The sequence below is a fragment of the Anomaloglossus baeobatrachus genome, chromosome 5 (assembly GCF_048569485.1).
Source record: "Anomaloglossus baeobatrachus isolate aAnoBae1 chromosome 5, aAnoBae1.hap1, whole genome shotgun sequence".
In the NCBI taxonomy this organism is placed as follows: Eukaryota; Metazoa; Chordata; class Amphibia; order Anura; family Aromobatidae; genus Anomaloglossus; species Anomaloglossus baeobatrachus.
The window spans coordinates 339,009,131-339,035,901 of record NC_134357.1 but is presented as its reverse complement, the minus strand read 5'-3'; the positions used below and the strand labels follow the sequence as shown (position 1 = coordinate 339,035,901).

The 26,771-nt window shown below is 47.4% G+C and overlaps 1 protein-coding gene across 1 annotated transcript; it reads left to right on the top strand.

Annotated features, from left to right (window-relative positions):
* The first annotated feature begins 8,837 nt into the window (after nt 1–8,837).
* Nucleotides 8,838–26,491, top strand: FAM83D (family with sequence similarity 83 member D). The gene is made up of 4 exons (XM_075347557.1): nt 8,838–9,294; nt 23,661–23,828; nt 23,929–24,053; nt 24,187–26,491. The coding sequence occupies exons 1-4, from the start codon at nt 8,848–8,850 to the stop codon at nt 25,136–25,138; spliced, it is 1,692 nt and encodes a 563-aa protein (XP_075203672.1). The 5' UTR covers nt 8,838–8,847; the 3' UTR covers nt 25,139–26,491.
* The last annotated feature ends 280 nt before the right edge of the window (nt 26,492–26,771 follow it).

Genomic DNA, 26,771 nt, shown 5'->3' with positions numbered 1-26,771 from the left:
CCCATCCCTGGATAAGGAAGATGTCATCCACCGGTGTACACACAAACACACAACACCCTCAATTAGCAGCTCCCCACCAGGCCAGGGTTAGGGCTTGGTGCCACTAAGCTATGTATAGCTAGCCACTAGTGGTGGTACCTCCCTCCCCCTAATCCAACCCAGACTGGGGGTGAGTCTAGTTAGTGGGGGCGCACGATAGGAAGTGGGGAGTCGAGAAGGAGCAGTGGAGACGTAAAGACCTGTGGTCTGGAGCTGGTGCAGCTCAGCCCAGGCACAAGACAGAAGGGGTCCTAGAGCCCACGGGGAGTGCGCTATACCCCCATGTTCTCATGCCACATATGACATATTGAAATGGAGGGACTTGGCCGCAGACGGGGATCCGGTCCCTAGGATAGAGAAGAACCAACGTACTCATGTAGTAAAACCGGAGGCTGAAGATACAGATAGTACCGAAGCCAACTCCGCACACGAATCCGCTGGAAGAAGACCATAGAGGGTCAAGGGACAGAGCTTCAAGGCACCCTGTAGGGTCCACGGACACCGGCTTAGGGCACTGTGTGCGTAGGTGCGGGACAGGTAGGAGAGAAGTCAGCGCAGAAAGACGACCAGGGAAGGAACATAAGAGGGGTGCACCAGTCTTGACCTCCGAACTACCCGGGATCGACTGGAGCCCATCACAGTGGCATCCAGCACTCCAAAGGCAGTCACTGACTAGTCGTATTACCTTGGAACCTGCTACAGTGAATAAAAACTTTGAGACTGCATCCCTGTGTCGTTCTGTTATTCACCTGCGCCTCCGTCCCTGCACCCCCGCCATCTCCGACTACTACCCCATCGGCTCTGGGGCCCAGCTCTACCTGTGGAGACCTATACCAACTCAGCTCTGTCAACATCCGCCCCAGACGTCCCAAGTACCACGGGTGGCATCACGAGTAACTATCATCATCCCTTGTAAATAATCCCCCTCTTTATAACGACACCGCCGGGGTCACGGAACCGGGCCTTGCCGCCGCGACATCCCACCCAAGACAAAGGACCGGCCCGCTAACGAGTGTCCCACGGCCCCGGTGCAGGCGTGTCACATATAGCTGTAGTATCAACTTTGCGTGTGTGCCCAGGCACCGCAGTCCAGCATTGGGAAAAATTATGAAAGGTATTTTATTAGATATGCCGGGTATAAAAGGGTTGTAGGAATGCCGTTAAAGATACCGGTACAGTGGTTGATATCGTTTAAATAGGGAACAGCTGATGAAAGGTTCCCTTTAAATCTCGTGATCCTTATACAGTACATACTCGTGCTTAAACAGCTTGATAAAGAACTAACTTTATGAAGCTGCTAAATCTATAGCTGACACATGCCATTAAGAATTAGGAATCCAAGGCTCAACCTAAAACAAGAAGTTAAAATGTCATAAAAGTTTTAAATCATGATGAATAAGGAACCACACAATGCACAAAGACCCATCTGGGGCATGTTTAAAATTGTCCCAAATTCCCTAAGGGAGGCAGATGTGAGCATGTGTCAAGAAAATATTAGAAACAAAGTCCCAGAAGCTTATGGAATCTCCCGCAAGCGATATTAGTTAGATGTTCTCACCGGAGAAAAGTGTGGAAATAGTACCGAAAGAGAAAACGGATGAGTCTAATGCCATACAAGCTTATTATATAATCATGTTTTCTGAGCAGAAGACAGTTGTTGAGCTCAGCATGGTAATGCGATTGTGAAGAACATAGAGAAGCTGATGTTAGAAGCTGGTTTGACGATGAAGCAAGAAACAGCATTTAAACATGTTATAACATTTTATTTGGTTGGTGAAATTGTAAAGTGCTTGTAAAAACAATTTACCTCTTATCAAAATATTCCTCTTTGTTCTCTTTAGTTTACAACTCATTGCCTAGGTTACCATCTTCCTCAGAGTTGGCTGGGTTCCTAGGTAAGGAGTGTACGCTTGAAAGCAGTTTGCTGAACAGCTTGCAAGTGCTGCTCTCGATACATTCAGCTAGATCGCCCCCATTCCTCTGCTACCAGTATCAGGGAGTGAACTGTTCGGGCCAGCAACTCAGCCATTCCACTGGTAAAACTGTAAATCATCAGGAGCACACTGCTCCCTGACAAGCAGGAAGCCGGAAGGCAGAGGAGCAGTGCACTACTGAAGATTGAAAACGAGACGAGACAACCCCTGTAAGGGGTAACTCTGCAATAAATGTTATAAATGAGCATTAAAAGACATTTCCTCTTCCAAAAAAATATGGCCCATCTGCTTTGATAGGAAGGTCTGAGATTTGCATCAATAGGTGGACTGGCAGGAGCATAGGGCCACGTGCACACGTTGAGTATTTGGTGAGTTTCTTACTTCAGTATTTGTAAGCCAAATCCAGGACTGGAACAATCACAGGAAAGGTATATTAGAAACACCAAAACCACTTCCGTATTTTTTTACCCACTTTGGTTTTGACTTGCAAATACTGAGGTACAAATCTCAGTGTGTGCACATGGCTTAACAAAAATCTCTCCAGGCCCTAGTGTAAAATCAGTAAAGGTGCCCCCCACGCTCATGTGCCATTATTTATACTGTTGAGGATAAAGAATTGAGTATCCAAAAATACTTAATTCAGCCATTTCATAGACTCAGTTATATAGTTCAGTAGATGTGAACTAACACACATATTTGTGAATGCTTTTGTTTCTTACTAACATGTATATATGTATATTGCATATTCAGTGTATTTTCCTTAGGCACAGTATATACCACCACATGTAATTGTAAAGATGGCTGCTATTTCCTGTTCTACACCCAACACAGATGGACAAAGGAAAATTCCTGGAGCCTGGACTGACCAATCCAAGAAGAATATGCAGATCTCTCTACGTCATGAAGCCCTGACCTACGATACCTGATTGGACTAAAACTTTTGTTTACACCCCCTTACTGTTTGGTCTAGAGTTTCTTTCAAACAATAAAGAACACACTTGGTTAAGAGCCAGTCATGGAGATAGACATAACTGACTTGCTGTGCAGTTATTTTTCATTCTCGTGTGCACACATGACATTTTTAATTAGAAGCAGCAGCCGGATATCGAGAGATCCTTTGAGTCTCATCATCATCATCGTCATTCTGACCTTGACAATACTAGAATTGGGACCTTATAAAATTCTTACATTGCAGTCCTCTGTTGCTGCTGCCCGTGCATGGTTGTCTGCTGTGCCATAGCAAGTGATATACTGCCAAGAACGCTGCTGTGACATCACAAGAGAGTTTATTTTATGTAAGTAGCTTCAGAGATGGTGCAGATAGTTTGTCCAGAGAGCTCAGAAGTTATATTGGCTTTTTTTTATCCCTTGCAGATTGGGTACTTGTGATGCACCCACCGGGGCACTCGATACCAGGCCGCGGTTCTTCAGCTGCTGGGATGTCGCGGTGGCTCGGCCCGTTCTGTGACCCCGGTGGTGTCGTTTAATAAAGATATAGGGTATGGTGATTGATTTGTGACGCCACCTGCGGTATGCGGCAAGTTAGGTGCCGTCGCTGCGGGATGGTGACCTCTGGGGCAGATGGTCACACAGCTTGGTTGGTATGGCTCTCCACAGGTAGAGCTGGGCCCCAGGGTGGATGGGGGTGGTAGTAGTAGTCTATGATGGCGGGGGTTGCAGGGCGGGAAGCGCGGGTGAATAACAGAGTCACACAGGGAAGCAGTCTCAAGATCTTTACTCACTGTAGCCAGTTTCAAGGTTATACACACGTCAGTGACCACCTTCAGAGTGCCGGGATTCACTGTGATGGGCTCCAGCCGATCCCAGGTAGTTCGGAGGCTGAGTCCAGTGCACGTTTCTAAAGTGTACCCTTTCCTGGCCGACTCCTGTGCTTGCTTCTCCCTCCTGTGTTGCGCCTTCGATCATTGAACCCTGTATCAGTGCCCGTGAACCCTGTGGGGCGGCGTGAAGCTCTCTCTCTTTGGTCCTTGAAGGTCACCTTACAGTGAATTCTTGTGCGGTGGTAGCTTCGGTGCGTGCAGTCACCTCACCCGCTGGTTTTGCTAGCGAAGCCCATAGGTTATACTCCCCTATCCTAGGTAGAATAGATGATAGTAAAAATAGCTAGATAGCTACTGTAGATGGATAGATAGATAGATAGATAGATAGATAGATAGATAGATAGATAGATAGATGCATAATAAGAACATATAGATTAGATCAGGGGTGGGGAACCTTTTTACTGCCGGGGGCCATTTGGAATTTTCTACCAACCTTCAGGAGCCGCACCAAATTATTAATTGAAAACTACTCTGCTATATTTGGTCAAACAATTAGTTAACTCACCCGTACTGTGGTGGCCGGAGCTGCTTCTCTTTGGTGCAGCTATGATGTTCAGTGATGTTGATCATGTTGTTTCTCACAACTGCTTTTCCAGGTTTGTCTCGCTCTGGAGAGGCTGGGGCATACACATCACAGGAGGGGCTGGTGCATACACATCACAGGAGAGGCTGTGGCATACACATCCCAGGAGAGGCTGTCGCGCATACATGACAGGAGAGATTGGGGTCATATACATAACAGGAGGGGCGTATACATCACAGAAGATGCTGGGCCACGGACAGCACTGGCGGCGGCACAGACAGCACTAGGTGGCAGCACGGACAGCCCTGGCGGCGACACAGACAGCACTAGGTGGCAGCACAGACAGCACTAGGGGGCAGCACGGACAGCACTAGGGGGCAGCACGGAAAGCACTAGGGGGCAGCACAGACAGCACTAGGGGGCAGCACGGACAGCACTAGGGGACACAACGGACAGCACTGGGGGCACAACGGACAGCACTAGGTGGCACAACAGAAAGGACTAGGTGGGAGCACGGAGAGCACTAGGTGGCAGCACGGACAGCACTAGGTGGCAGCATGGACAACACTAGGTGGCAGCACGGACAGCAGTAGGTGATAGCACAGAGAACACTAGGTGGCAGCACGGAGAGCAGTAGGTGGCAGCACGGACAACACTAGGTGGCAACACGGACAGCACTAGGTGGCAGCACGGACAGCACTAGGTGGCAGCACGGACAGCACAGAGAGCACTAGGTGGCAACACGGACAGCACTAGGTGGCAGCACGGATAGCAGTGGGTGTCAGCACGAACAGCAGTAGGTGGTAGCACGGAGAGCAGTAGGTGGCAGCACGGAGAGCACTAGGTGGCAGCATTGACAGCACTAGATGGCAGCACGAACAGCACTAGGGGGCAGCACAGAGAGCACTAGGTGGCAGCACAGAGAGCACTAGGTGGCAGCATGGACAGAACTAGGTGGCAGCACGGACAGCACTGGGTGGCAGCACGGAGAGCGCTAGGTGGCAGCGCAGAGAGCACTTGGTGGCAGCATGGAGAGCACTAGGTGGGAGCACTAGCAGACAGCACTAAGAGCATTAGGTGACAGCATGGACAGTACTAGGAGGCAGCAGGGAGAGCACTACGTGGCAGCAGTGACAGCACTAAAAGGCAGCATGGGTTTCACAGCACAGAGGGGGTGCACAGCACTAGACTAGTGATGTGTCGGTTGCGAACGATCCGACACAAATATACGGCTCTGTGAACGACAGGAGCTGGATCACTAGTGTGAGCCACTAAAATATCTAAACGTCTCTTTTCGCCGTCAAAACACCGCCCACCCGTGGCTAAACTCCGCCTACTCAGCAATCTAATTGGCCCCTTGTAAGTGGGCAGGGTTTAGCCGTGGGTGGGCGGGGCTTTGGCGGCGTTACTATAATCTTAAATATGTGTTCACCTGGGGTGAACACATATTTAATAAGAAGCCGAGAACGAGCTGAAAGATCTGGCTCTTTATGGTGAGCGGAGCCATGGGAACCGGATCACCCAAAAGATCCAGACTACCCATCACTACTCTGGACAAGGGGAAGGGGGGGAGGGGGCTTTGATAGGTTGCCAACTCAGTACTGGAGGGAGGAGTCACACAGCACAGACGGGAGGCTTGTACAGCAGGGAGGCCGGTAAATCTGCTGGCCCTCTTCTTCTGTGACAGGAGCGCAGCGTTGCTTACCCCGCCCACAAGGTAAGCCCTGAGCACGCTAGCACTAGCCAGGGTTGATCCTAGAATGTACGGGCTGCAGTCAGGTCCCGGAAAGAGCCTGGCCTGTACATTCTAGCGTCTTCAGTAGTAAGTCTGTTACAATGTATGGGCTGCAATCAGGATCTGAAAGAAACCTGTACATTCTAGCATCTACCCACAGTGCATGTGCTTCTTCGCATCACGCACTGGGATTTAAAGGGCCGGCGGCCGGCAAAGGCGCGAGTGCCGCATGACTACTGCAGTTCCTGTGAATGTGCCCGGGGGACACAGAAAAAGTTATTGCAGGCTGCAAACGGCCTACGGGTCGGAGGTTCTCCACCCCTGGATTAGATAATAAGAAAGAACAGAGAGAATACACAGAAAGAAATAATAGAATTGCTTGATAGAGGGATACCCAGCTTGGCTAGCTGTTTTTTTAATTTTTGAGGGGTAAACAAAAATGCCGTGGGGTCCCCCTCTTTTTCTTATCCAGCACAGGAACAGCAGCAGCTGCAGGCTGCAGCGCTCAACTCTCTGCTGTACCTTGGCTGGTTATGAAAAATAGAGGGGATCCCACGCTTTTTTTTAAATTATATGATTTAAAAAAAAAAATATGACGTGGGGTCCCCCCATTTTTCTAATACCAGCCAAGGTACAACAGACAACTGGGGGCTGATATTATTAGGGTGGGAAGGGCCATCGTTACTAGGCCCTTTCCAGCCTAACAATAGCAGCCCATAGCCGCCCCAGAAGTGGCACATCCATAAAATACGCCAATTCTGGCGCTGGACAGCTCTTCCAGATTGCTCTGGTGTGGTGGCAATCGGGGTAATAATTGGTTAATAGCAGCCCATAGCTGCCACTAAACCCTAGGTTGTGATGTCAGGCGTCTATGAGATACCCCACATCACTAATCTGTAAGTGAAAGTAACCACAAACAGCCAAAAAAATCCTTTATTTGAAATAAAATAAAAAGCCCCCTTGCACCACTTTATTAATCCCCAAACACCCCTCTACTCTGAAGTAATCCACACAAAGTATCACGGCGATTCAGCTCTGCTACATCCCTGTTCTGTCACAGCCAGCGGCCATACAGCATGACTGCCAGCTGTGAGTGCAGAAAGAGCCGCAGCAATCAGAATGAACTGCGGTGAACCCCTAACGTCAAAGCTACGGGTCCCGCAGTACGGCGTGTGTCGCAGCAGTGACATCACGGGTTCACTGCTGTGAGGTTCAGGCCGCTACTGATGTGAGCCGCACGATTGGTGGTGCCGTCACTCACGTGAGTCCTCCAGCTGAGGCTCACTTCAGTAGCGGCCTGATTTGCGCCCACAGGTGGAGGACTCCAGCTGGGCCCGCAAATCACCTGAGTGATGGCACCGCTAATCGTCACTCGGGTGATTTGCTGTCACAGGTGGAGGTCTCCAGCTGTGACTGCGGCTAACCTGAGTGACATCACCGCTGATAGAGTGACTCACTTCAGTGGTGCTGTACGGTGTAGACACACCCACCTGCGGCTGTGATTGGTTGCAGTCAGAAAGCTGTCACTCAGCATGGGGGTGCGTCTGACTGCAACCAATCACAGAAGGGGGGAAGAGTGAATATGTATGAGGCTAATGAGCGTGTCGGGAAGAAGATGAGGCAGCAGGAGCAGTGTGACAGCCGGTGATCGGTGAGTATGAAGCGCTTGGGGAGAGAGAGTGGGAGACAGACAGAGAGAGAAAAGAGAGAGAGAGACACCGACATGCCAAAAAACCCGCTGCGTTTTTGTTGACAAAACCTCAGGTAACACGCATGCAAAACGCACCAATTTGATAGCATGCGTTTTTCCTTGCATTTTTGATGCCCTCATTCATTTCAATAGGTGACAATTAGTGATGGGTAGTCCGGCTCTTTTGGGTGATCCGGTTCCCATGGCTCCGTTCACCAAAAAGAGACGGCTCATTCAGATCGTTCTCAGCTCATTAAATATGTGTTCACCCCAAGTGAACACATATTTAAGATTATAGTAACGACGCCAAAGCCCCGCCCACAAGCGGCTAAACCCCGCCCACTTACAAGCGGCCAATTAGATTGCTAAGTAGGCGGAGTTTAACTGAGGGTGGGCGGGGTTTTGACGGCGTAAAGAGCCATTTAGATATTTTAGCGGCTCACACTGGTGATCCGGCTCCTGTCACTAGTGACAATGTTGACAAAAACACAAGAAAGAATGAACATGCTGCATCTTTTTTGTCCCAAACTTTTGTCAAAAAAACCTGCTGACAAATAAACTGCAACGTGCGCACAGCAAATCTGACTTCTCATAGACTTTGCTGAGAAGTCAGATGTCGGAAAGTTCTGACAAAACTGCAGCCAAAAACGCAGCAAAAAACGCAGCGTGCGCATGAAGCCCTAGGCTAAAAATGTTAACGTTATTGGGCCCCCACCAGAGTTTCCACTCTGGCCCTGGACCCCACCGAGCCCTGCGCTGACCCCAGAGCCTGTGAGGAGAAGGAAGTGGCTGTGGAATCACTGTGATTGTGAAATTACTGCAAAAAATGGAAAAATCCTGCAAATTGCTCCACTCGCGTCCTCAGGGACAGCGCGATCCCGGATGTGGGCGGGGCCTTCTCACAGATTGAGGGGTGTGGTTTGTCACCTCCTGTAGGCAAGGCTGTTTTTAGGCTCCTCATTGGTTAGGGGCGTGTTTACTTAGCCAATCGGTTTCCACCCCGGGCTTGTTTGGATTTAAATGTCCTATAAATAGTGATCCATGTCCCGGACGCTTAGTAGCTGGCTGTCCCGACAGACACGGCCATGAACCGCTCGCAGTGCCTGGATGATCTGCTCCTGGGCACCCGCTGGCCCGCCACCCCGCCGGACCTGTACAGTGAGTCCCAGCGCCTGGCACTGGAGGAGCTGCTGTCCGGGGGGCCGGAGGCGCTGCGGCTCTTCCTGCAGAGGGAGAAGGTGCCGGGCTTCCTGTCCGAGCCGGAGGTCGGGGAGATCCTGAGCTCGGCAGCCGCTGTCCAGTGCGGGGAGGACGAGGTGTCCGTGTCCACCTCCAGGGACTGCTCCTCCGTCACTTACTACCCGGAGATCTCGGACGTGGAGCCCCCGCTGCTGGAGCTCGGGTGGCCGGCATTCAGCGCCGGCTCGTACCGGGGAGTCACACGGGTGGACGTGCACTTCCAGCCCGGCTTCGGGGACACCATCTACAGCTGCAAAGAAGCGGCCAGGACTCTGATCAAGGCCGCCAGGGAGGTGGGTGAACGTGGTGGGCACTGAGGGTGGAGGACTGGAAGCCCGCTATCTGGTACTGGAGCCCCTGAAGAGCAAAGCCCAGTGCTGGGGGTGAGGGGAGAGTAGCCCAAAAGTGTCTGATGGGGCAGGATGTACATTAGGGGCACGGGGGAGAGGCAGAACTGGACCACGGGGGATAGGCAGAACTGGACCTCTGGTGCCCGGGGGGACGGGGGATAGGCAGAGCTGGTGCCCGGGGGGACGGGGGATAGGCAGAACTGGTGCCCGGGGGGACGGGGGATAGGCAGAACTGGTGCCCGGGGGGACGGGGGATAGGCAGAACTGGTGCCCGGGGGGACGGGGGATAGGCAGAACTGGCGCCTGGGGGGGACGGGGGATAGGCAGAACTGGCGCCTGGGGGGGACGGGGGATAGGCAGAACTGGCGCCCGGGGGGGACGGGGGATAGGCAGAACTGGCGCCTGGGGGGGACGGGGGATAGGCAGAACTGGCGCCTGGGGGGGACGGGGGATAGGCAGAACTGGCGCCTGGGGGGGACGGGGGATAGGCAGAACTGGCGCCCGGGGGGGACGGGGGATAGGCAGAACTGGCGCCCGGGGGGGACGGGGGACAGGCAGAACTGGACCTCTGGCGCCCGGGGGGGACGGGGGACAGGCAGAACTGGACCTCTGGCGCCCGGGGGGGACGGGGGACAGGCTGAACTGGACCTCTGGCGCCCGGGGGGGACGGGGGACAGGCTGAACTGGACCTCTGGCGCCCGGGGGGGACGGGGGACAGGCTGAACTGGACCTCTGGCGCCCGGGGGGGACGGGGGACAGGCTGAACTGGACCTCTGGCGCCCGGGGGGGACGGGGGACAGGCTGAACTGGACCTCTGGCGCCCGGGGGGGACGGGGGACAGGCTGAACTGGACCTCTGGCGCCCGGGGGGGACGGGGGACAGGCTGAACTGGACCTCTGGCGCCCGGGGGGAGAACAAACTGTTTGCAGATGTTGTCCTTGGTAGGACTTGAACCCAGGACCCCAGCGCTGCTAACCACTGGGACATCCCAATAAACTGTTATCTGAAACCGCCAATATCGACAGGTTTGGCGGACAGTCTGTATGTGCATCCTGATCAACCTCTGGTTGTGGGGGGGGGGGGGGGGGAGTACCGATCTGACTTGTTCGATATTACAATGCCACATATTGTCACTGGGAAATAAGCCACCGACTCGCACAGAGCACAGGAGTGCTGGCCACGATGGTTCTTGTGTTGGCAGACATGACTTTTCGCTGAAATACCATTTGGCCAACAGCCATGTAATGTGTACGGTAGATTTAATATTAGACTTCTGAAACGTCAGCAGAAGGGGGGAGCTTCATTAACACTTTGGGGGACCGTGGTGTGGTGGAAGTGTTTGTGGCTTGCATGTCCCTTGTTGGATGGTGACATAGATGCGGCTCACCCTCCCTCCACCATCACCGGTCTCCATATTATAGAGGATTTGTAACGTTCACATCTATCCAGTGGGAGTGGTTTTATAGCTTATACTGAGTGCATTGGCTCAATAAAACCTTTTCCCGATCATAATGCCCAACCGTCATCTTCCAGTAACCTGGTGACCAGGGCTTTGTGGGACGCCTTCAATAGAAGTAATCATGGCTTTCATATGGTGTCAATATTGGCTTCGGTCACGGAGCCTGTGATTCTCACCACACCGCTTTTATAGTGGAGCTCCATAATGTCTGACCGTTCCTGTTTCCTGCCCCATATCTGATGAGGGTACGTTACAGACCACCAGTCAGGAGGTCTACTGCATCAGTTATCTATATATCTGTTGGAAGCTGCTAAAATTTTATGGGTTAATATAAAAAAATGCCATATTTTATGTGTAACTTAAGAAAATGCTAATGAGACGCTGATCTGATGCCTATTTAAGGCTGCTTTAGCAAGGCATTTACTGAATTACAAGGTTGGAGCATTATTTTTGGGCTTGTACCTTGACATACATCATTATGACTGCTCAGTATAGCTTTGAAGGCGGCTTGCTATGACTCTTGTCATAAAGTCAGCTATGACTAGTAAATTGGTGGCTTTCTAATTCCTTGAAATGCTGCTTAAAGGGAACCTGTCACCAGATTTGGGGCCTATAAGCTGTGGCAACCACCAGTGGGCTCTTACAGCATTCTAACATGCTGTATATAAGAGCCCAGGCCGCTGTGTAGAACGTAAAAATCACTTTATAATACTTACCTAAATGGTCTCGCTGCAGTGGAGTTTGGTCATATAGGTGTCTCAGGTGCCGGCGCCTGCTCTTTCAGCCATCTTTGTTATCCTTCTTCTGAAGCCGGGGTACATGATGCATCCTACGTCATCCACACTCACCAGCATTGAGGTCCTACGCAGGTGCACTTTGATCTGCCCTGAGCAGGGTAGATCCAAGTATTGTAGTGCGCCTGCACAGGACCGGCGAGTGTGTATGACGTAGGAAGGGTCATGCACATAGGCTTCAGAAGGAGGACGAAGATGTCCGAAAGGAGGTGTCAGCACTGGAGAACGGAGACGCCCATATGGCCCAACTCCACCGCAGCGACCATTTAGGTAAGTATTATAAAGTGATTTTTACGTTCTACACAGCGGCCTGGACTCTTATATACATCATTCTAACATGCTGTATATAAGAGCCCACTGGTGGTGGCTGCAGATTAGGGCACGCTCACACGAGCGTGAAAAACGGACGAGTGCAATGTGAGATTTCTCATTGCACTCTGACCAATGTTAGTCAATGAGGGAGAGCAGTTGGTCAGCTGGATGCGAATAAAGTAGCCACATGCTGCAATTTTCTGCAAGAGCCGTATCACTCGCACCCATTCAAGTGAATGGGTACAAGAGATACATCGGACTGCACTCTGATGTCATCCCAGTGCAGTGTGATATAAGCACAGACTGACAATGGAGGAGATGTGGGGATTAACCCCTCCCTCTCCTCTGCAGCGCCCGCCCTCAGCTTCACAGCTGTGACCCAATCGCAAGATCAGATCACAGTTGCATGACACTCAGCTCACGCTCGCAGTAGAGCCTGAGACGAGGGGTCATTAGCATATCGCATCCGTTGCTCTCGCATCGGATGCCATACGCTAGTGTGACTCCAGCCTTATAGTCATCAAATCTGCTGACAGGTTCCCTTTAAGAATGGTTTTTGGTAATGAAGATGAGTGCTTGTATGGCGATGGACCACATGGCTTCATGGTTCAAAGTGGTCCAATTCGTTCACTGATCACCACAGACATAGGATCCCAACCCATAGCCCTCATGGCAACTCTGCTGTAATGTCTAGAAAACCTTTTTTTTTTTTTTTTTTTTTTTTTTTTTTTTTAGCATAGAAGAATGGTTTTGAACACTACAGGTAGTCCTCGACTTAAGACCTTGATCCGTTCTTGCGCGGCGTCGTAAATCGAATTTCGACGTAAGTCGGACCATACAATCAATACCATCAATAAACACAGGTACAGTAAAATATTGTGCAGTATAGTACGTTTAAGGCTATGTGCGCACTGGGAAATGGAATTTTCTTGAGAAAATTCCGCATCCTCTCAAAGATTACCGCACCCGCGGTAAAAAACCGCGGGAAACCGCACCCGAAAACCGCATGCGGTTTACCGCGGTATTATTCGCGGTATTGCCGCGGTTTTGCCGCGTGCGGGTTGGGATGTGCTTTATTGCATTCAATGCAATAAAGCACATTGAAGAAGAAAAAAAAATTCATTTAATTCTGAGATAGTAGATAGACAGAAGAATAGATAGAGGGATAGATAGATAGACAGACAGAGGAATAGATAGAGGACAGATCGCTGCATTTCCCACGGTCGGCAGTGAGTTCACATTACCGGCTGTGGGAAATGACCGGTAATTACCTCTGCTGTCTGCTGCTTTCATTCAGCGCTGTGTCTGTGACAGTCGCGGCTGGATGGAAGCAGCGCTGGACCTGTGGATTACGCCGGAGCGGTGGATTACGCCGGAGCTTTGTTTCGGGGGGGTTAATAAAATGGTGAACGAGGCTTGTTTGTTTTATTTAAAATAAAGGATTTTTCTGTGTCTGTTTTTTTCACTTTACTTACGGGTTGATCATGTCAGCTGTCACATAGACGCTGCCATGATCAAGCCTGGAGTTAATGGCGGTGGTCCCCCACCACCATTAACCCCTTGTATTACCTTGCTGCCACTGCTACACGGTGGCAAGAAGAGCCGAGGACACTCCGATAATGCATGCGACAGTGCCGGGGCAGCTGCGGCTGATATTCTCGGCTGCGGGAGGGGGAGTGAGGCGGGGGACATTAACCCTGCCCCTCTCCCTCCCCAGCCTGAGAATACCGGGCCGCCGCTGTGTGCTTACCTCGGCTGGAAGGTAAATATGCAGCGGAGCCCACGTTCTTTGTTTTCTATATTTCCGTTTTCTTTCTATGTGTGTTCTATGTGTCTGTGATGTCTGTGTCTGTGATCTGTGTGTGTGTTTACTCTCTGCATGGCTTCCTCTTCCTGTAATGACATCACTTCCCTGCAAAACCGCAGACAGGCGATGTACATTACCGGAGGTAAACCGCGAAATACCGCAGGGAATAACGCAGGAAAACGCAGTGAACCGCACAGAATTTGCTGCCTGCGTTATTCCCTGCGGGATTTCATGATTAACATTGGAGTCAATGGAGTGAAATCCCGCAGCGATGTGCGGAAAAGAAGTGACATGCACTTGTTTTTGCTGCAGGAATCCCGCAGCAAAACATGCAGCTGTCAAATTCCGCCCAGTGCGCACAGGATTTTTTTTCTCCATAGGATTTGCTGGTGATTCACTGCAGAGATGTTATGAACATTTTCTGCAGCGAAACATGCAGAAAATCCGCGGCAAAATCCGGTAAGTGCGCACATAGCCTTATAATGAAATACTGTACTGTAACAGTAATAAACAGTGCACTGTAATAAACAAAGATAATTCCAAAGAGAACAGGCTTATTGGGAGGAAGGTGCTGAAGACACTGGGGCCGGTGAGTCAAGAGGGGCAGCTGAGGTAGAGGGTACAGGATCTGTTGCAGGCCTCTCTACCTTCTTGAAGTACTGCTGCAGGTTAGTTTGGAAGACGTGCGCACGTGGCGTATTAGAACGCAGCGATTCGGCTGCTGCCCGAAGCGTGCGTTCTAAGTAGTAACATGTCACTTCTTTCGTGCGCTTTGCATGCTGTCTATAGGGAGAGGCAGCATGCAGAGCGCACGACTTCTGCAGGCGCTTTAGAACGGAGCTTTTCAGCTGCGCTCTGAAGCGGACCTTTTGTGTGCGGTGCAGAGCGCCAGGTACAGTGTACAGCACTGGACTCTACATGTATTCTTCCGCTGCTGCACGGAAGTCAGAATGTAGCGTCGTAACTATGAGACGACGTAACTCGAGACCATCGTAACCAGAGGACCTCCTGTATTTGGTTTGAAAACTATTGTGGCCTTATTAAAACTTGGGCAGAGCCATTTGACTGGTAGATGGCACTAACCTAAAAAAACAATCTTACTGACTCTTAAAACCTCTATTCTGGATTTTGAGTGTTTTGCAAACTAAAACAGAATTAGAAGCTAACTGTATTTGAGTTTTCCTCTTAGGCTAGTTTCACACATCCGACATTTCGCCGGATTCGGCACACTCCAGTACAATGTAATACTGTAATGCCTGCTTTACACACTTCAATAAATCTTTCAATCCGTCGTCGGGGTCAAGTTGTAAGTGACGCACATCCGGCATCGTTCGTGACGTATTCGCGTGTGACACCTACGTGCAATCAAGATTGAACGCAAATACGGTGATCGCATACACGTCGTTTATTCCTCATACATTGGACGTTTTGTTGCACGACCCTAGTCAATTGAAACGTGTGACATCCCTCATACGATTTTGATGTCTGAGGCTATGTGCGCAGGTGTGCGCTCTGCACCGCAGCTTAAAAAAGGTCCGCTTCAGAGCGCAGCTGAAAAGCTGCGTTCTGAAGCGCCTCACAATGTCTGTCATGCACTAATCTCTGTCAGTCGGTCACTATCTCTGTCCCTCTCTCTCTGTCCCTCTCTCTCTGTCCCTCTCTCTCTGTCCCTCTCTCTCTGTCCCTCTCTCTCTGTCCCTCTCTCTCTGTCCCTCTCTCTCTGTCCCTCTCTCTCTGTCCCTCTCTCTCTGTCCCTCTCTCTCTGTCCCTCTCTCTCTGTCCCTCTCTCTCTGTCCCTCTCTCTCTGTCCCTCTCTCTCTGTCCCTCTCTCTCTGTCCATGTCAGTCTATCCCTCTTACCCCCTCTCTCATACTCACCGATCACCGGCGCTGATTAAAGTGGTTAACCAGGGTATATGTTTGCGTTTTTTATTCCTAATAAATTATTTTTTTCGGGTGTGTGTGTTTATTTACTGTAATTTACAGATTAATCATGGAACGTGTCTCATAGACGCTTAACATGATTAATCTAGGACTTTTTGGCAGCTATGGGCTGCCATTAACTCCTTATTACCCCGATTTGCCAACGCACCAGGGCAAATCGGGAAGAGCCGGGTACAGTCCCAGAACTGTCGCATCTAATGTATGCGGCAATTCTGGGCGGCTGTTGGCTGATATTGTTAGGCTGGGGGGCTCCCCATAACGTGGAGCTCCCCATCCTGAGAATACCAGCCTTCAGCCGTATGGCTTTATCTGGCTGGTTTTAAAATTAGGGGGAACCGCACGCCGTTTTTCTTAATTATTTAATTATTTAGTTCACTACACAGTATAGACACACCCACCGGCTGCTGTGATTGGGTGCAGTGTGACACCTGTCACTCAGCGTGGGGGGCGTGTCTCACTGTAACCAATCATTGGCGCCGGTGGGCGGGGTAAGCAGGGAATACGAGATTGTTTAATGGGCGGCCGGCTTTTTCAAAACAGTAAAAGCCGCCGGAGCAGTGTGAACACCGTGCAGCGCCGGGGATCGGTGAGTATATGAGAGAGGGCTGCTCAATTCAGTTACTCAGGAGTTTAGCGGTCACCGGTGAGCCCTTCACAGGTGACCGCTAATCAGGACGTGACACAGACAGAGCCGCAGCATGACAATGAAGTCGGGTGAGGTTCACCCGAGTTCATTCTGACAGTGCGGCTCTTTCTGTGTCTGCTGTCAACTACCATTCACCGCTGCTACATGGCTGTCTGTGTCTGCTGTTAGCGGCCATGTAACAGAGCTGAATGGCAGATGACATAGTAAAAACGCATCCCTACACATTACACACGCTTGGCAAGTCAATAAATAATAAAAAAAAAAAAGGTGCCCAATGCATACGTCACAGAACACATGATCTAAAGGATCGCACACAAAATTGACCAATTTAACATAGACTACTAACGCTCGTGTGACAGCAAATGAACGACCTACGTGCAATCTCATTCACTCGCATATGCGACCTGGGCGTGTCACATCGCATACGAGATCGCACACCTAATTGTAAGGTGTAAAGCTGGCTTAAGGCCGGGGCCAAATGCTCGAATGAAACTCTGCTCGCGCTGGCAGCACAGCGGGAGCCGAGTCTCATGCGAGTGTCCCTGCGTCTGAGGTCCGACCCTGCGAGCGGACCTCAGCTGCGGGGGGTAGAGAGGCGGGAGAGAGGGATTTCTCTCTCGTCCGTAGCCGGCTATTGCGACTCTCGCTCTGCATGCATGGTACACCGGTGTTCTGCGAGTGCAGTGCGATTTTTCTTTTGCCCCTTTCACTTAAATGGGTGTGAGACAAAAGAGTCTCGCATTAGTCACCGCATGCTGCGATTGTTTTCTCGGTCCGATTAGGGCTGAGAAAATAATCGCTCATGTGTGCTGACATACAGGCTAGAATTGGTCCGAGGGGAATGCGATGTTTTATCGCACTCCACTCATGCCGTTTTTTTTTTTTTTTTTTTTTTTTTTTTTTTCCGCTGTGTAGTTTAGGCCTAATACTGACAGCATGTGACCGGAGGTTGCCGCAATGCCATTGTACTGGAGTGTGCCGGGTCCAGCAATCCGGCGAAATGCTGGATGTGTGAAACTAGCCTTACAAACCTCTACACATTATATTCAGCCAAACCCATTGGGACTGGTCACCCACCTAATTTGTGTGATGGACACTTTCCTCCCATTGACATGCTGTTGTAGGAGATGTACAAAAATCCAAAAAAGGCAGCACATCCAAAATGGTGAAAGTCAGGATACTTTATTCACCAACACCATCTTTCAACTCTCTGGAGCCTTTCTCAAACTTTGATCAGAAGCTTTGCTAGTTTCCTTGGGGGAGATTTGATCCCATACTTCTAGTGCTGCTGATGTTCTGGATTTACAAGAACATATGCAGCCACCATGTTTCTCCAGAAGCAGCTCTCTCCCCATTGAAAACACTTGAATGCTTGGTTGAGCCATATGTACATGTGTATAGGGAAGTCAGAAAAGGTAGTTATTGGACGGTGATGCATTCTGCCAAAAGCACGTTTACTGCCCAAATCTCTAAGGTTTAAGGAAGTATTCCCATCTGAAACCTTTAGAACATGTCCACATGATATCTCGCCAAGATATAGAGGATGTGGGGTCACTCCATGACTTGGACCTACTTCTGTCTTGAGAATATGGGGCCCTGACATGCACCATAGTTAGAATGTCCATTCACTTGTATGGAAATTGCCATCTCCTCTCCATGGACAGTGTAGCTTGACAGGGCTCCGTTCTCCAGATAGAAGCAGGTCCCATTGACAACATCTACTACATATTTATGGAATGTCCAATGTATACGGCGTAAGTGGACAACATGGGAATACCCCTTTAAATTTCAATATGTTGGGAGTTATGTCTCTAGAAATAGAACCTTTTATATAAGAGGTTGTTACTCCCCCTCCCCCCCCATTCAAACTATACATTGAGAAAATTGTCAACATAGGCCCCTTCTCCTTAACTTATTGTACCGCTTTAGGCTGTTATTTTACATACCTGTCCTGTTAACTCAAGATCAACTACATGGTTTACGTAGCATCAGCATTAGTGGAGCCCTCGGGGTTTGCTGAATCAGCTGGGAATTTGACTTTTTTTTTTTTTTTTTTTACAAGTCCTTAATTTATCCTGTGTCTTAACTTGCTTGCCCCCCAAAAATGACACCCCCCCCCCTCCCATACAGGCACACACATGCGCACACTCTCCCTCACCTTGCAAAATTGTGCAGTGAGCCATCATTCTTCTATGTGACACATTCCTTCTGCTCACCTGTCCCCAGAATATGTTGCCAAGAGGGGAATGCCTCATACCAGACAAGACATGACTGTTTGGGCTAATACCTCAAAGGTATTTGTTCCATTGGTAAACCTTTTTAAATAATCTTTTTATAGTGCCAACCTACTCTGTAATACCCCACAAATCATACATTCTATTATCATACATCACCCAGCAACACCTTATTCAACAAATCAAACAATAAGAATGGCCCTGCACACAAGAGCTTACATATTGGGCTACACAAAAGACTCGATCAGCCAGTCACCCTGCCAGTACTTGTGTATGCACAAATATGGAGTCAGGTTTACAGTTTGGATACCTTTCCACAAAGCTTGTCGTATCTTGTACTCTAATTGTCTTGGGTAGTGAAATCCAGTGAACTGGCGCAGCACAGAAAGTCTTTTATCTATCTTTTATTTAAAGTCTCCAATCTTTGGTAGACCATAAAGAACGGTAAGGGTGGTAGATGGTGGGTGATGAATTTACCACCAGTGCAGTGACTGGTTCAGGGTTACATGCATTGGGGTACCAGTTCAACAGAATTATTTACCTGCCTGCTACGTTGAGGATTAAAGGGAGTGAGCTTTTTGACCAGACCAAAATGATCAAGAATCCAAGTTGTGACTACTTCCTCTGTGGGAACGTAGCTGATTTAAGAGATGGATTTTGTGAGAGGTGACATGAGTGTGCATATCTCTAAGGTGGTGAGCGTGCTGCCTATGTGCTATGGCAGCATCACACACTGAACTAATATAATTTACTTAGGTTAGATGATGGAAAATGCAAGTTCAGTATTTGAAGAATCCAGTTTCCGATTGAGAGGACCTAATCTTAGGCTGTCCATACACATTAGATGTGTATTGGCCACATGATCCTTTGGCTGACAGCTATCTCGGCCGACTCTCTCATACACTGGAGCTCTCACTGTTGAGCGCTCTTGTGTTCTCTGAGAAAGCTGTCGTCTGGCAGCTTCTCAGCAGTCCGAAATCAGATGAGCATGACCAACATCTTTTCTGACCTTCATTTGGCCGGCGCAACCATACTCATTAGATCGCTAACTGAACGATGTCCGCATGTTCAGCTGACCTCAGTCTATTTTGTATGGGGAACTTGAGCGTAAGCAATCACTGGTGATTTGCCTGAAGTGCAGGTGTGATTTCACAAGAATTGTATAATTGCTAACAGTTTTGTCCAGTAGAAGCAGAAAGAAGAGTAGACCTACCGCAACACTGAGCCTTGAGGAAATTCCAGAAAATGCAAGGGATTAAGAAATAGTAGTAGAGTCTTACATATGGAGCAAAATGGCTAAAACAACCTGAAAAAGTAAATTCATGATTTTCCAAACCACAGTCCGCATGAATCATGCATTGGTTGCATTAATGTAGTTGTCTACTCCTTTACTCAGAAAACAGTGCGAAATTTCAGATGAAATGTATTGTAAAGCTGGCCAGTGACTACCGGTCAAAGATGCATGTCCCCGGTAGCCTCTCTCCACTCACCAAAACCTTCAGGTCTTTTCCTGTACACACATTGGGAGAAACCTGTTGATCTAGGGGAGTAAAGCCGGGAGAAACTGCTGGGGACCAGTCCTGGATTTATCCAATAGTTCTGGCCGGATTTCTCTGAAAACGCTGCAGCATTGTGGAGAACATGCAGGGCTCTGGTTCAGGCACCATGAGTGTTCCCTTTAATACCCATAAACGGAAGCATATTGGAAAGGTTGTGGTAGGGTGATCAACAGTGTTAAAGGGACTCTGTTTGAACAGTCATTGTGTGGTGACCAAGTACAGGCGCTTGTGCATCATGATGTGGCCAAACCTTTAAGTGCTCCTTCCTACCTGCTTGTTTTCCATCTATTTACACCCTTCCCTGGCTTTATGAAGCCAGAGGTGTCGATCAAACAGGGAAGAATGGAGATGGATGGAAAACAAGTAGGGGGAAGCTGTACTTTAATTGTTTGGCCACACCTTGATGCACCGAGTGCCTGTACTTGATGTGAACAGTCGTTCTGTGCTGTTACTTATCAGTAGGTCAAGTGTCCTGTTTTTGCTCTTATTCCTGCTGCTCCTGATGATATTTTCCTCATTTATTTTAATTTGAATTGGATATGTACCTCTTTTATTTAGTAATTTTTATGATCTATATATACCAAGGGGGGTCTAAATGATAGAAGTATGGTGACAGGTCCTCTGTAAGTGATGGCAGTTGACATGGTGTGCTCGAAGTAGGGCTGGAGAAGAGATGACAGACTTCTGTAATGTGGGAGGTAGGGTGGATCGATGCTTCCTAGAGAATGGTAGTGTCATGCCAGGTGCTGTCAGATTTAACTTTTAGACTTTTCACTCCCTCTTTAGTCCTAAAGCGCAGGTGGCCTTGAAGGATCTCGTGCTGAAGACCTGGACACTTATTTCAAACTTTCTTTTTGGATATTTACCGTAGATAGTGAAAAGAGGGGTGGTGACATGGGCTTCTTTACAGAAGACTTAGTGAAGTGCATGGTTAGGTGCATAAACGTGTATGAAATTTGCTGACATTTAATTGCTTCCAAACCTTGGGCACCACTGATGAAGACTATGACTTTGAGGTGTGCCAAGGTTGCCGCCATTTATTTTGGGAGGCTCGGTGTAGGCGGTGATGTTGTATCTAAGGCATTTTCACTTTAAGGCTACGAAAAATTCAACAAGTCTGGACTTTGGCAAGTTATGCAGTATATTTGATTGAAAGGCCTACTTAGTGCAAGTATCTTGTATAGTCAAATTAATCCACAGGGGAATTTGAGAATCAACTCATTGTCTTCTAGACTGGAGCCAAGGTCTCAAATATACACCAGGTAATGTTCTGAGCATCTCACATGGAGCAAGAATAGAATTACATAGCAGTAATCCTTAATCACTGTTGTCAGATTGCGGAAATCATGAAAAGCTGACCTAATGAGGTTAATGAAGGAGAATCTGTCAGTAGGATCAACCCTCCTAGGCTTTCTATATCGGCATTTAGGTAATCGGAAACAGAATGTATGAGCCCGACACAGATCTGCATGACACTCTGCCTTCAGCTTATTTTGTGTTACCTGTGTGATGGCCGTTCTAATCTCTCCTGCTCTCACTGCAGAGCTGTGTGTGATTATAAGGCCTAAGACACATGGCCTGAAAATCAGACCGCGTGTAATGCGATAAGTCTCTCTCTCGCACCCATTCAAGTCTATGGGGTGAGAGAAAGATCGCACTGCACTCGCAGTACACCGGTGTACCGCGAGTGCAGGGCGAGAATGAGAATAGCCGGCTACAGAGGAGAGAGGAAGATAAATCCCTCCCTCCCCTCCTCAGAGCCGGCCCGCCCTCCGCAGCTGTGATCTGATCGCATGATCGGACCTCAGTCGCAGTGACACTCGGCTCCCGCTGTGCTGCCAGTGTGAGTAGAGTGTCATGCGAGGATTGCATATTAGTCTCCATGTGGCCCTGGCCTAACTGACACATTGCAGGTTCCTCTCAGCTTCAGCCTCCATCTCACAGGCAGACAGGGTTGCAATATTTTTGCCATACAGCAGAGCTGTTAATGCTGCAGCTGTTAAGTAGTGATGAGCCAGCATTCTTGCAACTGCTTGTTACTCGATGCTTGGTTTCCTATTGACTTCCATTATACTCTGTCCTTGAGTTGCGCCCCAGCATCCCCATGCTCGATCACGTAACAAGCAGTGAGCATACTCGCTTATCACTACTGCTAACATGTTAGTACCATAGAACTGAAATTTGTCATCTTACAGTTGGTTACATGCCTCACACTGGTAACTCCTGGTTTATTTTATAATAAGCTCTGGAGGCAGATTCTCAGGGAGATCAGAGTCCGGCCCATAGCCTGGAACAGCTCATCATTTAGTTATAAAAAAAATAAATATGGATTCCTGTAGAATAAGATATTGGATCGCAGATATCAAGGTATGATTTGTAATGGGGGTAATCACTCAGCAATTCAAATAGCAGACAGGAACACTCACTTTAAGAGTCGAGCAAGTTTATTTCTTCCACATAAACTAGCTCTCAAACAAAGCCCTATTGCGGCTTCAAAACAACATAAACAGGGTATGGTACCTGTTCCTGGTCAGGACAAGCTATCCCCCTCTCTCAGGGATTACTTCCAAAAGGCACAGCAGCCTCCACTAGTGTCAAACAACCAGACACCATTTTAAAAACGTGACACACCCGTGGGCAGGGGTATAAAGATAGCCAGACCCACCCATCTCTCCAGCTATCCGTAAACCTGGCCCTTTAAATGTCTTAGCAAAACTTGTGGCACTACAGGTACCAGCACAGACATGCCAGGTTTACATCACAGAAGAAAACCACCTCTGGGATACATAGCCTTTGCCATGTTACACATTTTATTTAGCTTTCTATGACCTACATGTCCCTATAATCAGTTTAAGGCTATGTTCACACACTGCGTTTTTTACCTGCGTTTTGGGTCCGTTTTTGCTGCAGAAATTTCTTGAGAAATTCTTGTAACCTTTCTGCAGACATTCCCCAGCAAAACCTATGGCAAAAAAAATTAGCTGTGCACACACTGCGTTTTTTTCTTAAGAAAATTCTTTCAGTAGATTTTCTTAAGAAAAAGAATGAGCATGTCACTTCTTTTCTGCAGCTAACTGCGTTTTTTGCCATAGATAATTGGCACAATAACGCAGGGAGCAACCAGCGGTAAAAACGCACCGAAAACGCGGCAAAAACGCAGGTGCGTTTTTGGTGCGTTTTTTAACGCAGGTGCACAATCCTTCACTCTTAAGAAATTTCTTAAGAAATTTCTTAAGAAAAATCATTTTTCTAGTGTGAACATAGCCTGAAGGCAATCTGTCAGTAGGATCAACACTTCTAAAGATCTGCTGCTTTTAGGGTATCAAGTTACAAAGTTGTAAACTACACTGCCCTCAAATTGCTGTTCCCCAAAATATACACAACATTATTATTGAGCCATGTGATCTTCAAATAGTATCATAGAGAACCAGTGGATCGGAATCTGGAGCCTTGTACCAATAATGAATCTTGATCTGGCCCTACTCTTCTTTCCACTGTTGGTTATGTTGTGAAGTAATTGACTATAATATGAAATTGTCATGTTTCTTGCTCCAGGTGATTGCGGTGGTCATGGATTCCTTTACTGATAATGACATCTTCCGTGATATTCATGAAGTTTGCCGAAAACGCAGGGTTCCAGTCTACATCTTGCTGGATGAAGCGCAGCTGCCACACTTTCTTACTATGTGCCTGAACCTTGGTGTTTCCATTGAAAATGAACAGGTATAGTCTAAAGATGACCTTATTCTATCCCATTAGTATATATTCATAGTTTTGTTTTTTTTTTCCTTCTAAAATGTTACTTTCTGCTCCATTCTCTCAGCTTATGAGGGTCCGAACCTTAACTGGAAATAACTATTACACCAGGTCTGGTGCCAAGATTGTTGGAAAGGCTCGCGAGAAGTTTCTGCTTGTGGATGGGTTGAAGGTTGCTACCGGAAGTTATAGGTGCGCTATTAACACAATATAATCCATGTTAGTTAACCTTAGTTCGTAATGCTATACGATTTTATATATATATGTATGTATATATATTTTGAACTCCATGTGATCTCACGTGTTTTCTCTTATGTCTTGGTAGCTTCACTTGGATGGATGGCAAGCTCAACAGCAGTAATATGCTCACACTAAATGGACAAGTGGTAGAGAAATTCGACCTCCAATTCAGGATCCTCTATGCTCAGTCTAAACCAATCAGTACAAAGTTGATTTCCAACATTCAAAACCAAACAAAATCTGTGGCCAAGATACCATGTAATCCAGCAGTTCAGAGAAATACTATACTGAGCAATCTTCTGCATTTGGAGATGGCAAAGGTCTCTAGTACTCCAAAGAGAAATATTACTGAAGCTAAACCAATATGGGATAGGAGCAGTGATCCATCTATGAAAGCTAAGGCTTTTGATGATGATTTGATGCAGAATTGTGAAATAATTTCTGGCCTTAAAGAGACTCAGAGTGTAGCCACTCAGACCGAGCCAGGCGTTAGTTTGAGGACTGTGGAAGTAGTGAATGCAACTACTCAAACAAATGTGTCTACCTCAACAGCTGGAACACAAACTGCTGTTCTGGCAAGGGCGGCATCCACCCAAACCTTGGTACTCTCAAGGTCTACAACTACACAAACAGCAAGTGTCTCAGGGTCTTCAGCTGGATATACTCAAACAACATCCAACTCTTCTACATCAAGGTTATCATCCTCTTCCTTCACATCTTCATCCTCTTCCTCTTCGTCTGCATCCAGTACTGGTTCCAGTACTTCTGGTCGCTCTTCTGATATGACGGGCAGTAATCTAAATCTTTCAGAATATCCAATGCGTGATTCTTTACAGAAACTTACAAAGGAGCGTCAATATCATTACACTTCTATAAGGTCCAAACTAGACCACATGGTATCCATACTTTCCAGGAGAAGCCGCTTGGCCAACTCAGTCTTGACCTGTCAAACTCCTGGTTATGGCTTACAAAGAGGTGTTATGCACAGTAGTATGTACAACCTCCGTGACGGTGTTCGTTTTAACCACAATATATAAACAGGTGAACGGAACACTCTTTACTATTGGCAGTATGTCTTAACTGGGGGTGGAAGATGGAAGAGTGGGATGTTTTGATAGTTTCCTGGACGGATTTTCCTTGTGCTCACTACTTAAGTATCTGCTGTACAATTAGCACTTTAGCTCTATGCAACTGCTTTTATGATACTAACACTGAGTACAAGTATGTAGACGTGTAACACTAATGCCTCTCTTGCCGGTCTTCCTTCAGTAAAGTTCACCATTTTTACTAAAGAATTTCATATAGTGACAACTTCTGATAATTCCTGGTATTTACACGTGTGTGTGTGTGTATATATTATATATACTTTTTTTTTTTTTTTTTTTAATATAAAGAGTGTGAAGAAAGGATCTTTTAGGTATATATCGTTGTTGCCTACAGCCATGGATAACTGATAGTTGCCCTCTGAGAAAAGTATATACTACTAAACAGGACACTCAATCTCCTAAGGCACAATGAGGAGCAGGTTTGGACTCTTCACAATTCCAGAATGCAGTTTTTCTTTCACACCTGCTTTTACCACTTCTCAGAAACTGATGCAATGAGCCTATTGTAACATATGTATGTTTTTAATGTATTCTCTTTTCTGACACTACTGATAAGTTAACGCTCCTTGTTCTACGTTATGCAAAGCCATGATCTTTCAATAGGTGAAACAAGCAACCCCTGCAAGGGCTGCTATGTGTTACAATAACCTGATACTTCCCAAGGAAGTTTGTGAGAGGCATCCAGCTCCATTTATTAAATTGACATTGTTGTGTTGGTGCATTCATACATGGAAGCTTGCAGTGTATATAATAAAAAAAATAAATATATATATATATATATATATATATATATTCTCAATTACAAAATATTTGGGAGCAATATACAAAAAAAATGCAATAAATTTTAATTTGAAGATGAATATAAATATTCTCGGGACTGCAATATTTTACAAAGCTGCATCACAGATGGGTTTATTGGGAAACTGCTCATTTGTAATCGCCTGTATATTTCTGTTTTAAAAAAAACCCCCAAAAACTGCCATGTACCTCATAAAAGAACAAAACCGGAAAACACTGCCTTTTTAAAACTTAATGCCTAAACATATTCTGCATTTTTTTTCTCTAAAATTGCTTCTTCACCAGAATCTAGAACACTTAGAGCAGAGAATGGGAAATGCCCACTGAGCTCAAAGCTTGCAGCGTCACAAAACCATATCGAAGAATTAAATTCTGCAATGTCCATGAAAATCCATACATATTTTTTTTTTTGTTTTACAAAGGTGCACCTTACTTTTTTTTTTAACACATTAAAAAAAAAAATGTATCTATATTGTTTGTTACAAGTCATTACTTACACCCTAACAATGATTGTGGACAGATGAGGTTTGTGAACGTTTTATGTGTAGATATAAACCTGTTGAATAACTATGTTTACAGTGGCGATTATCTTTTAATGCACTTTGTTCTTTGAGTCTATCCTTTGTACTTTATTGAGCTTGATTTTGGATGCCGATGTTTTTATAACTATGAGGTAGGAGTGGAGGATTGTGTTGAACTTTAAAAAATAGATTTGAAATGTTGTTAGTGGGAATATGGGTATAATATGCATGCACTTTGGTGATGG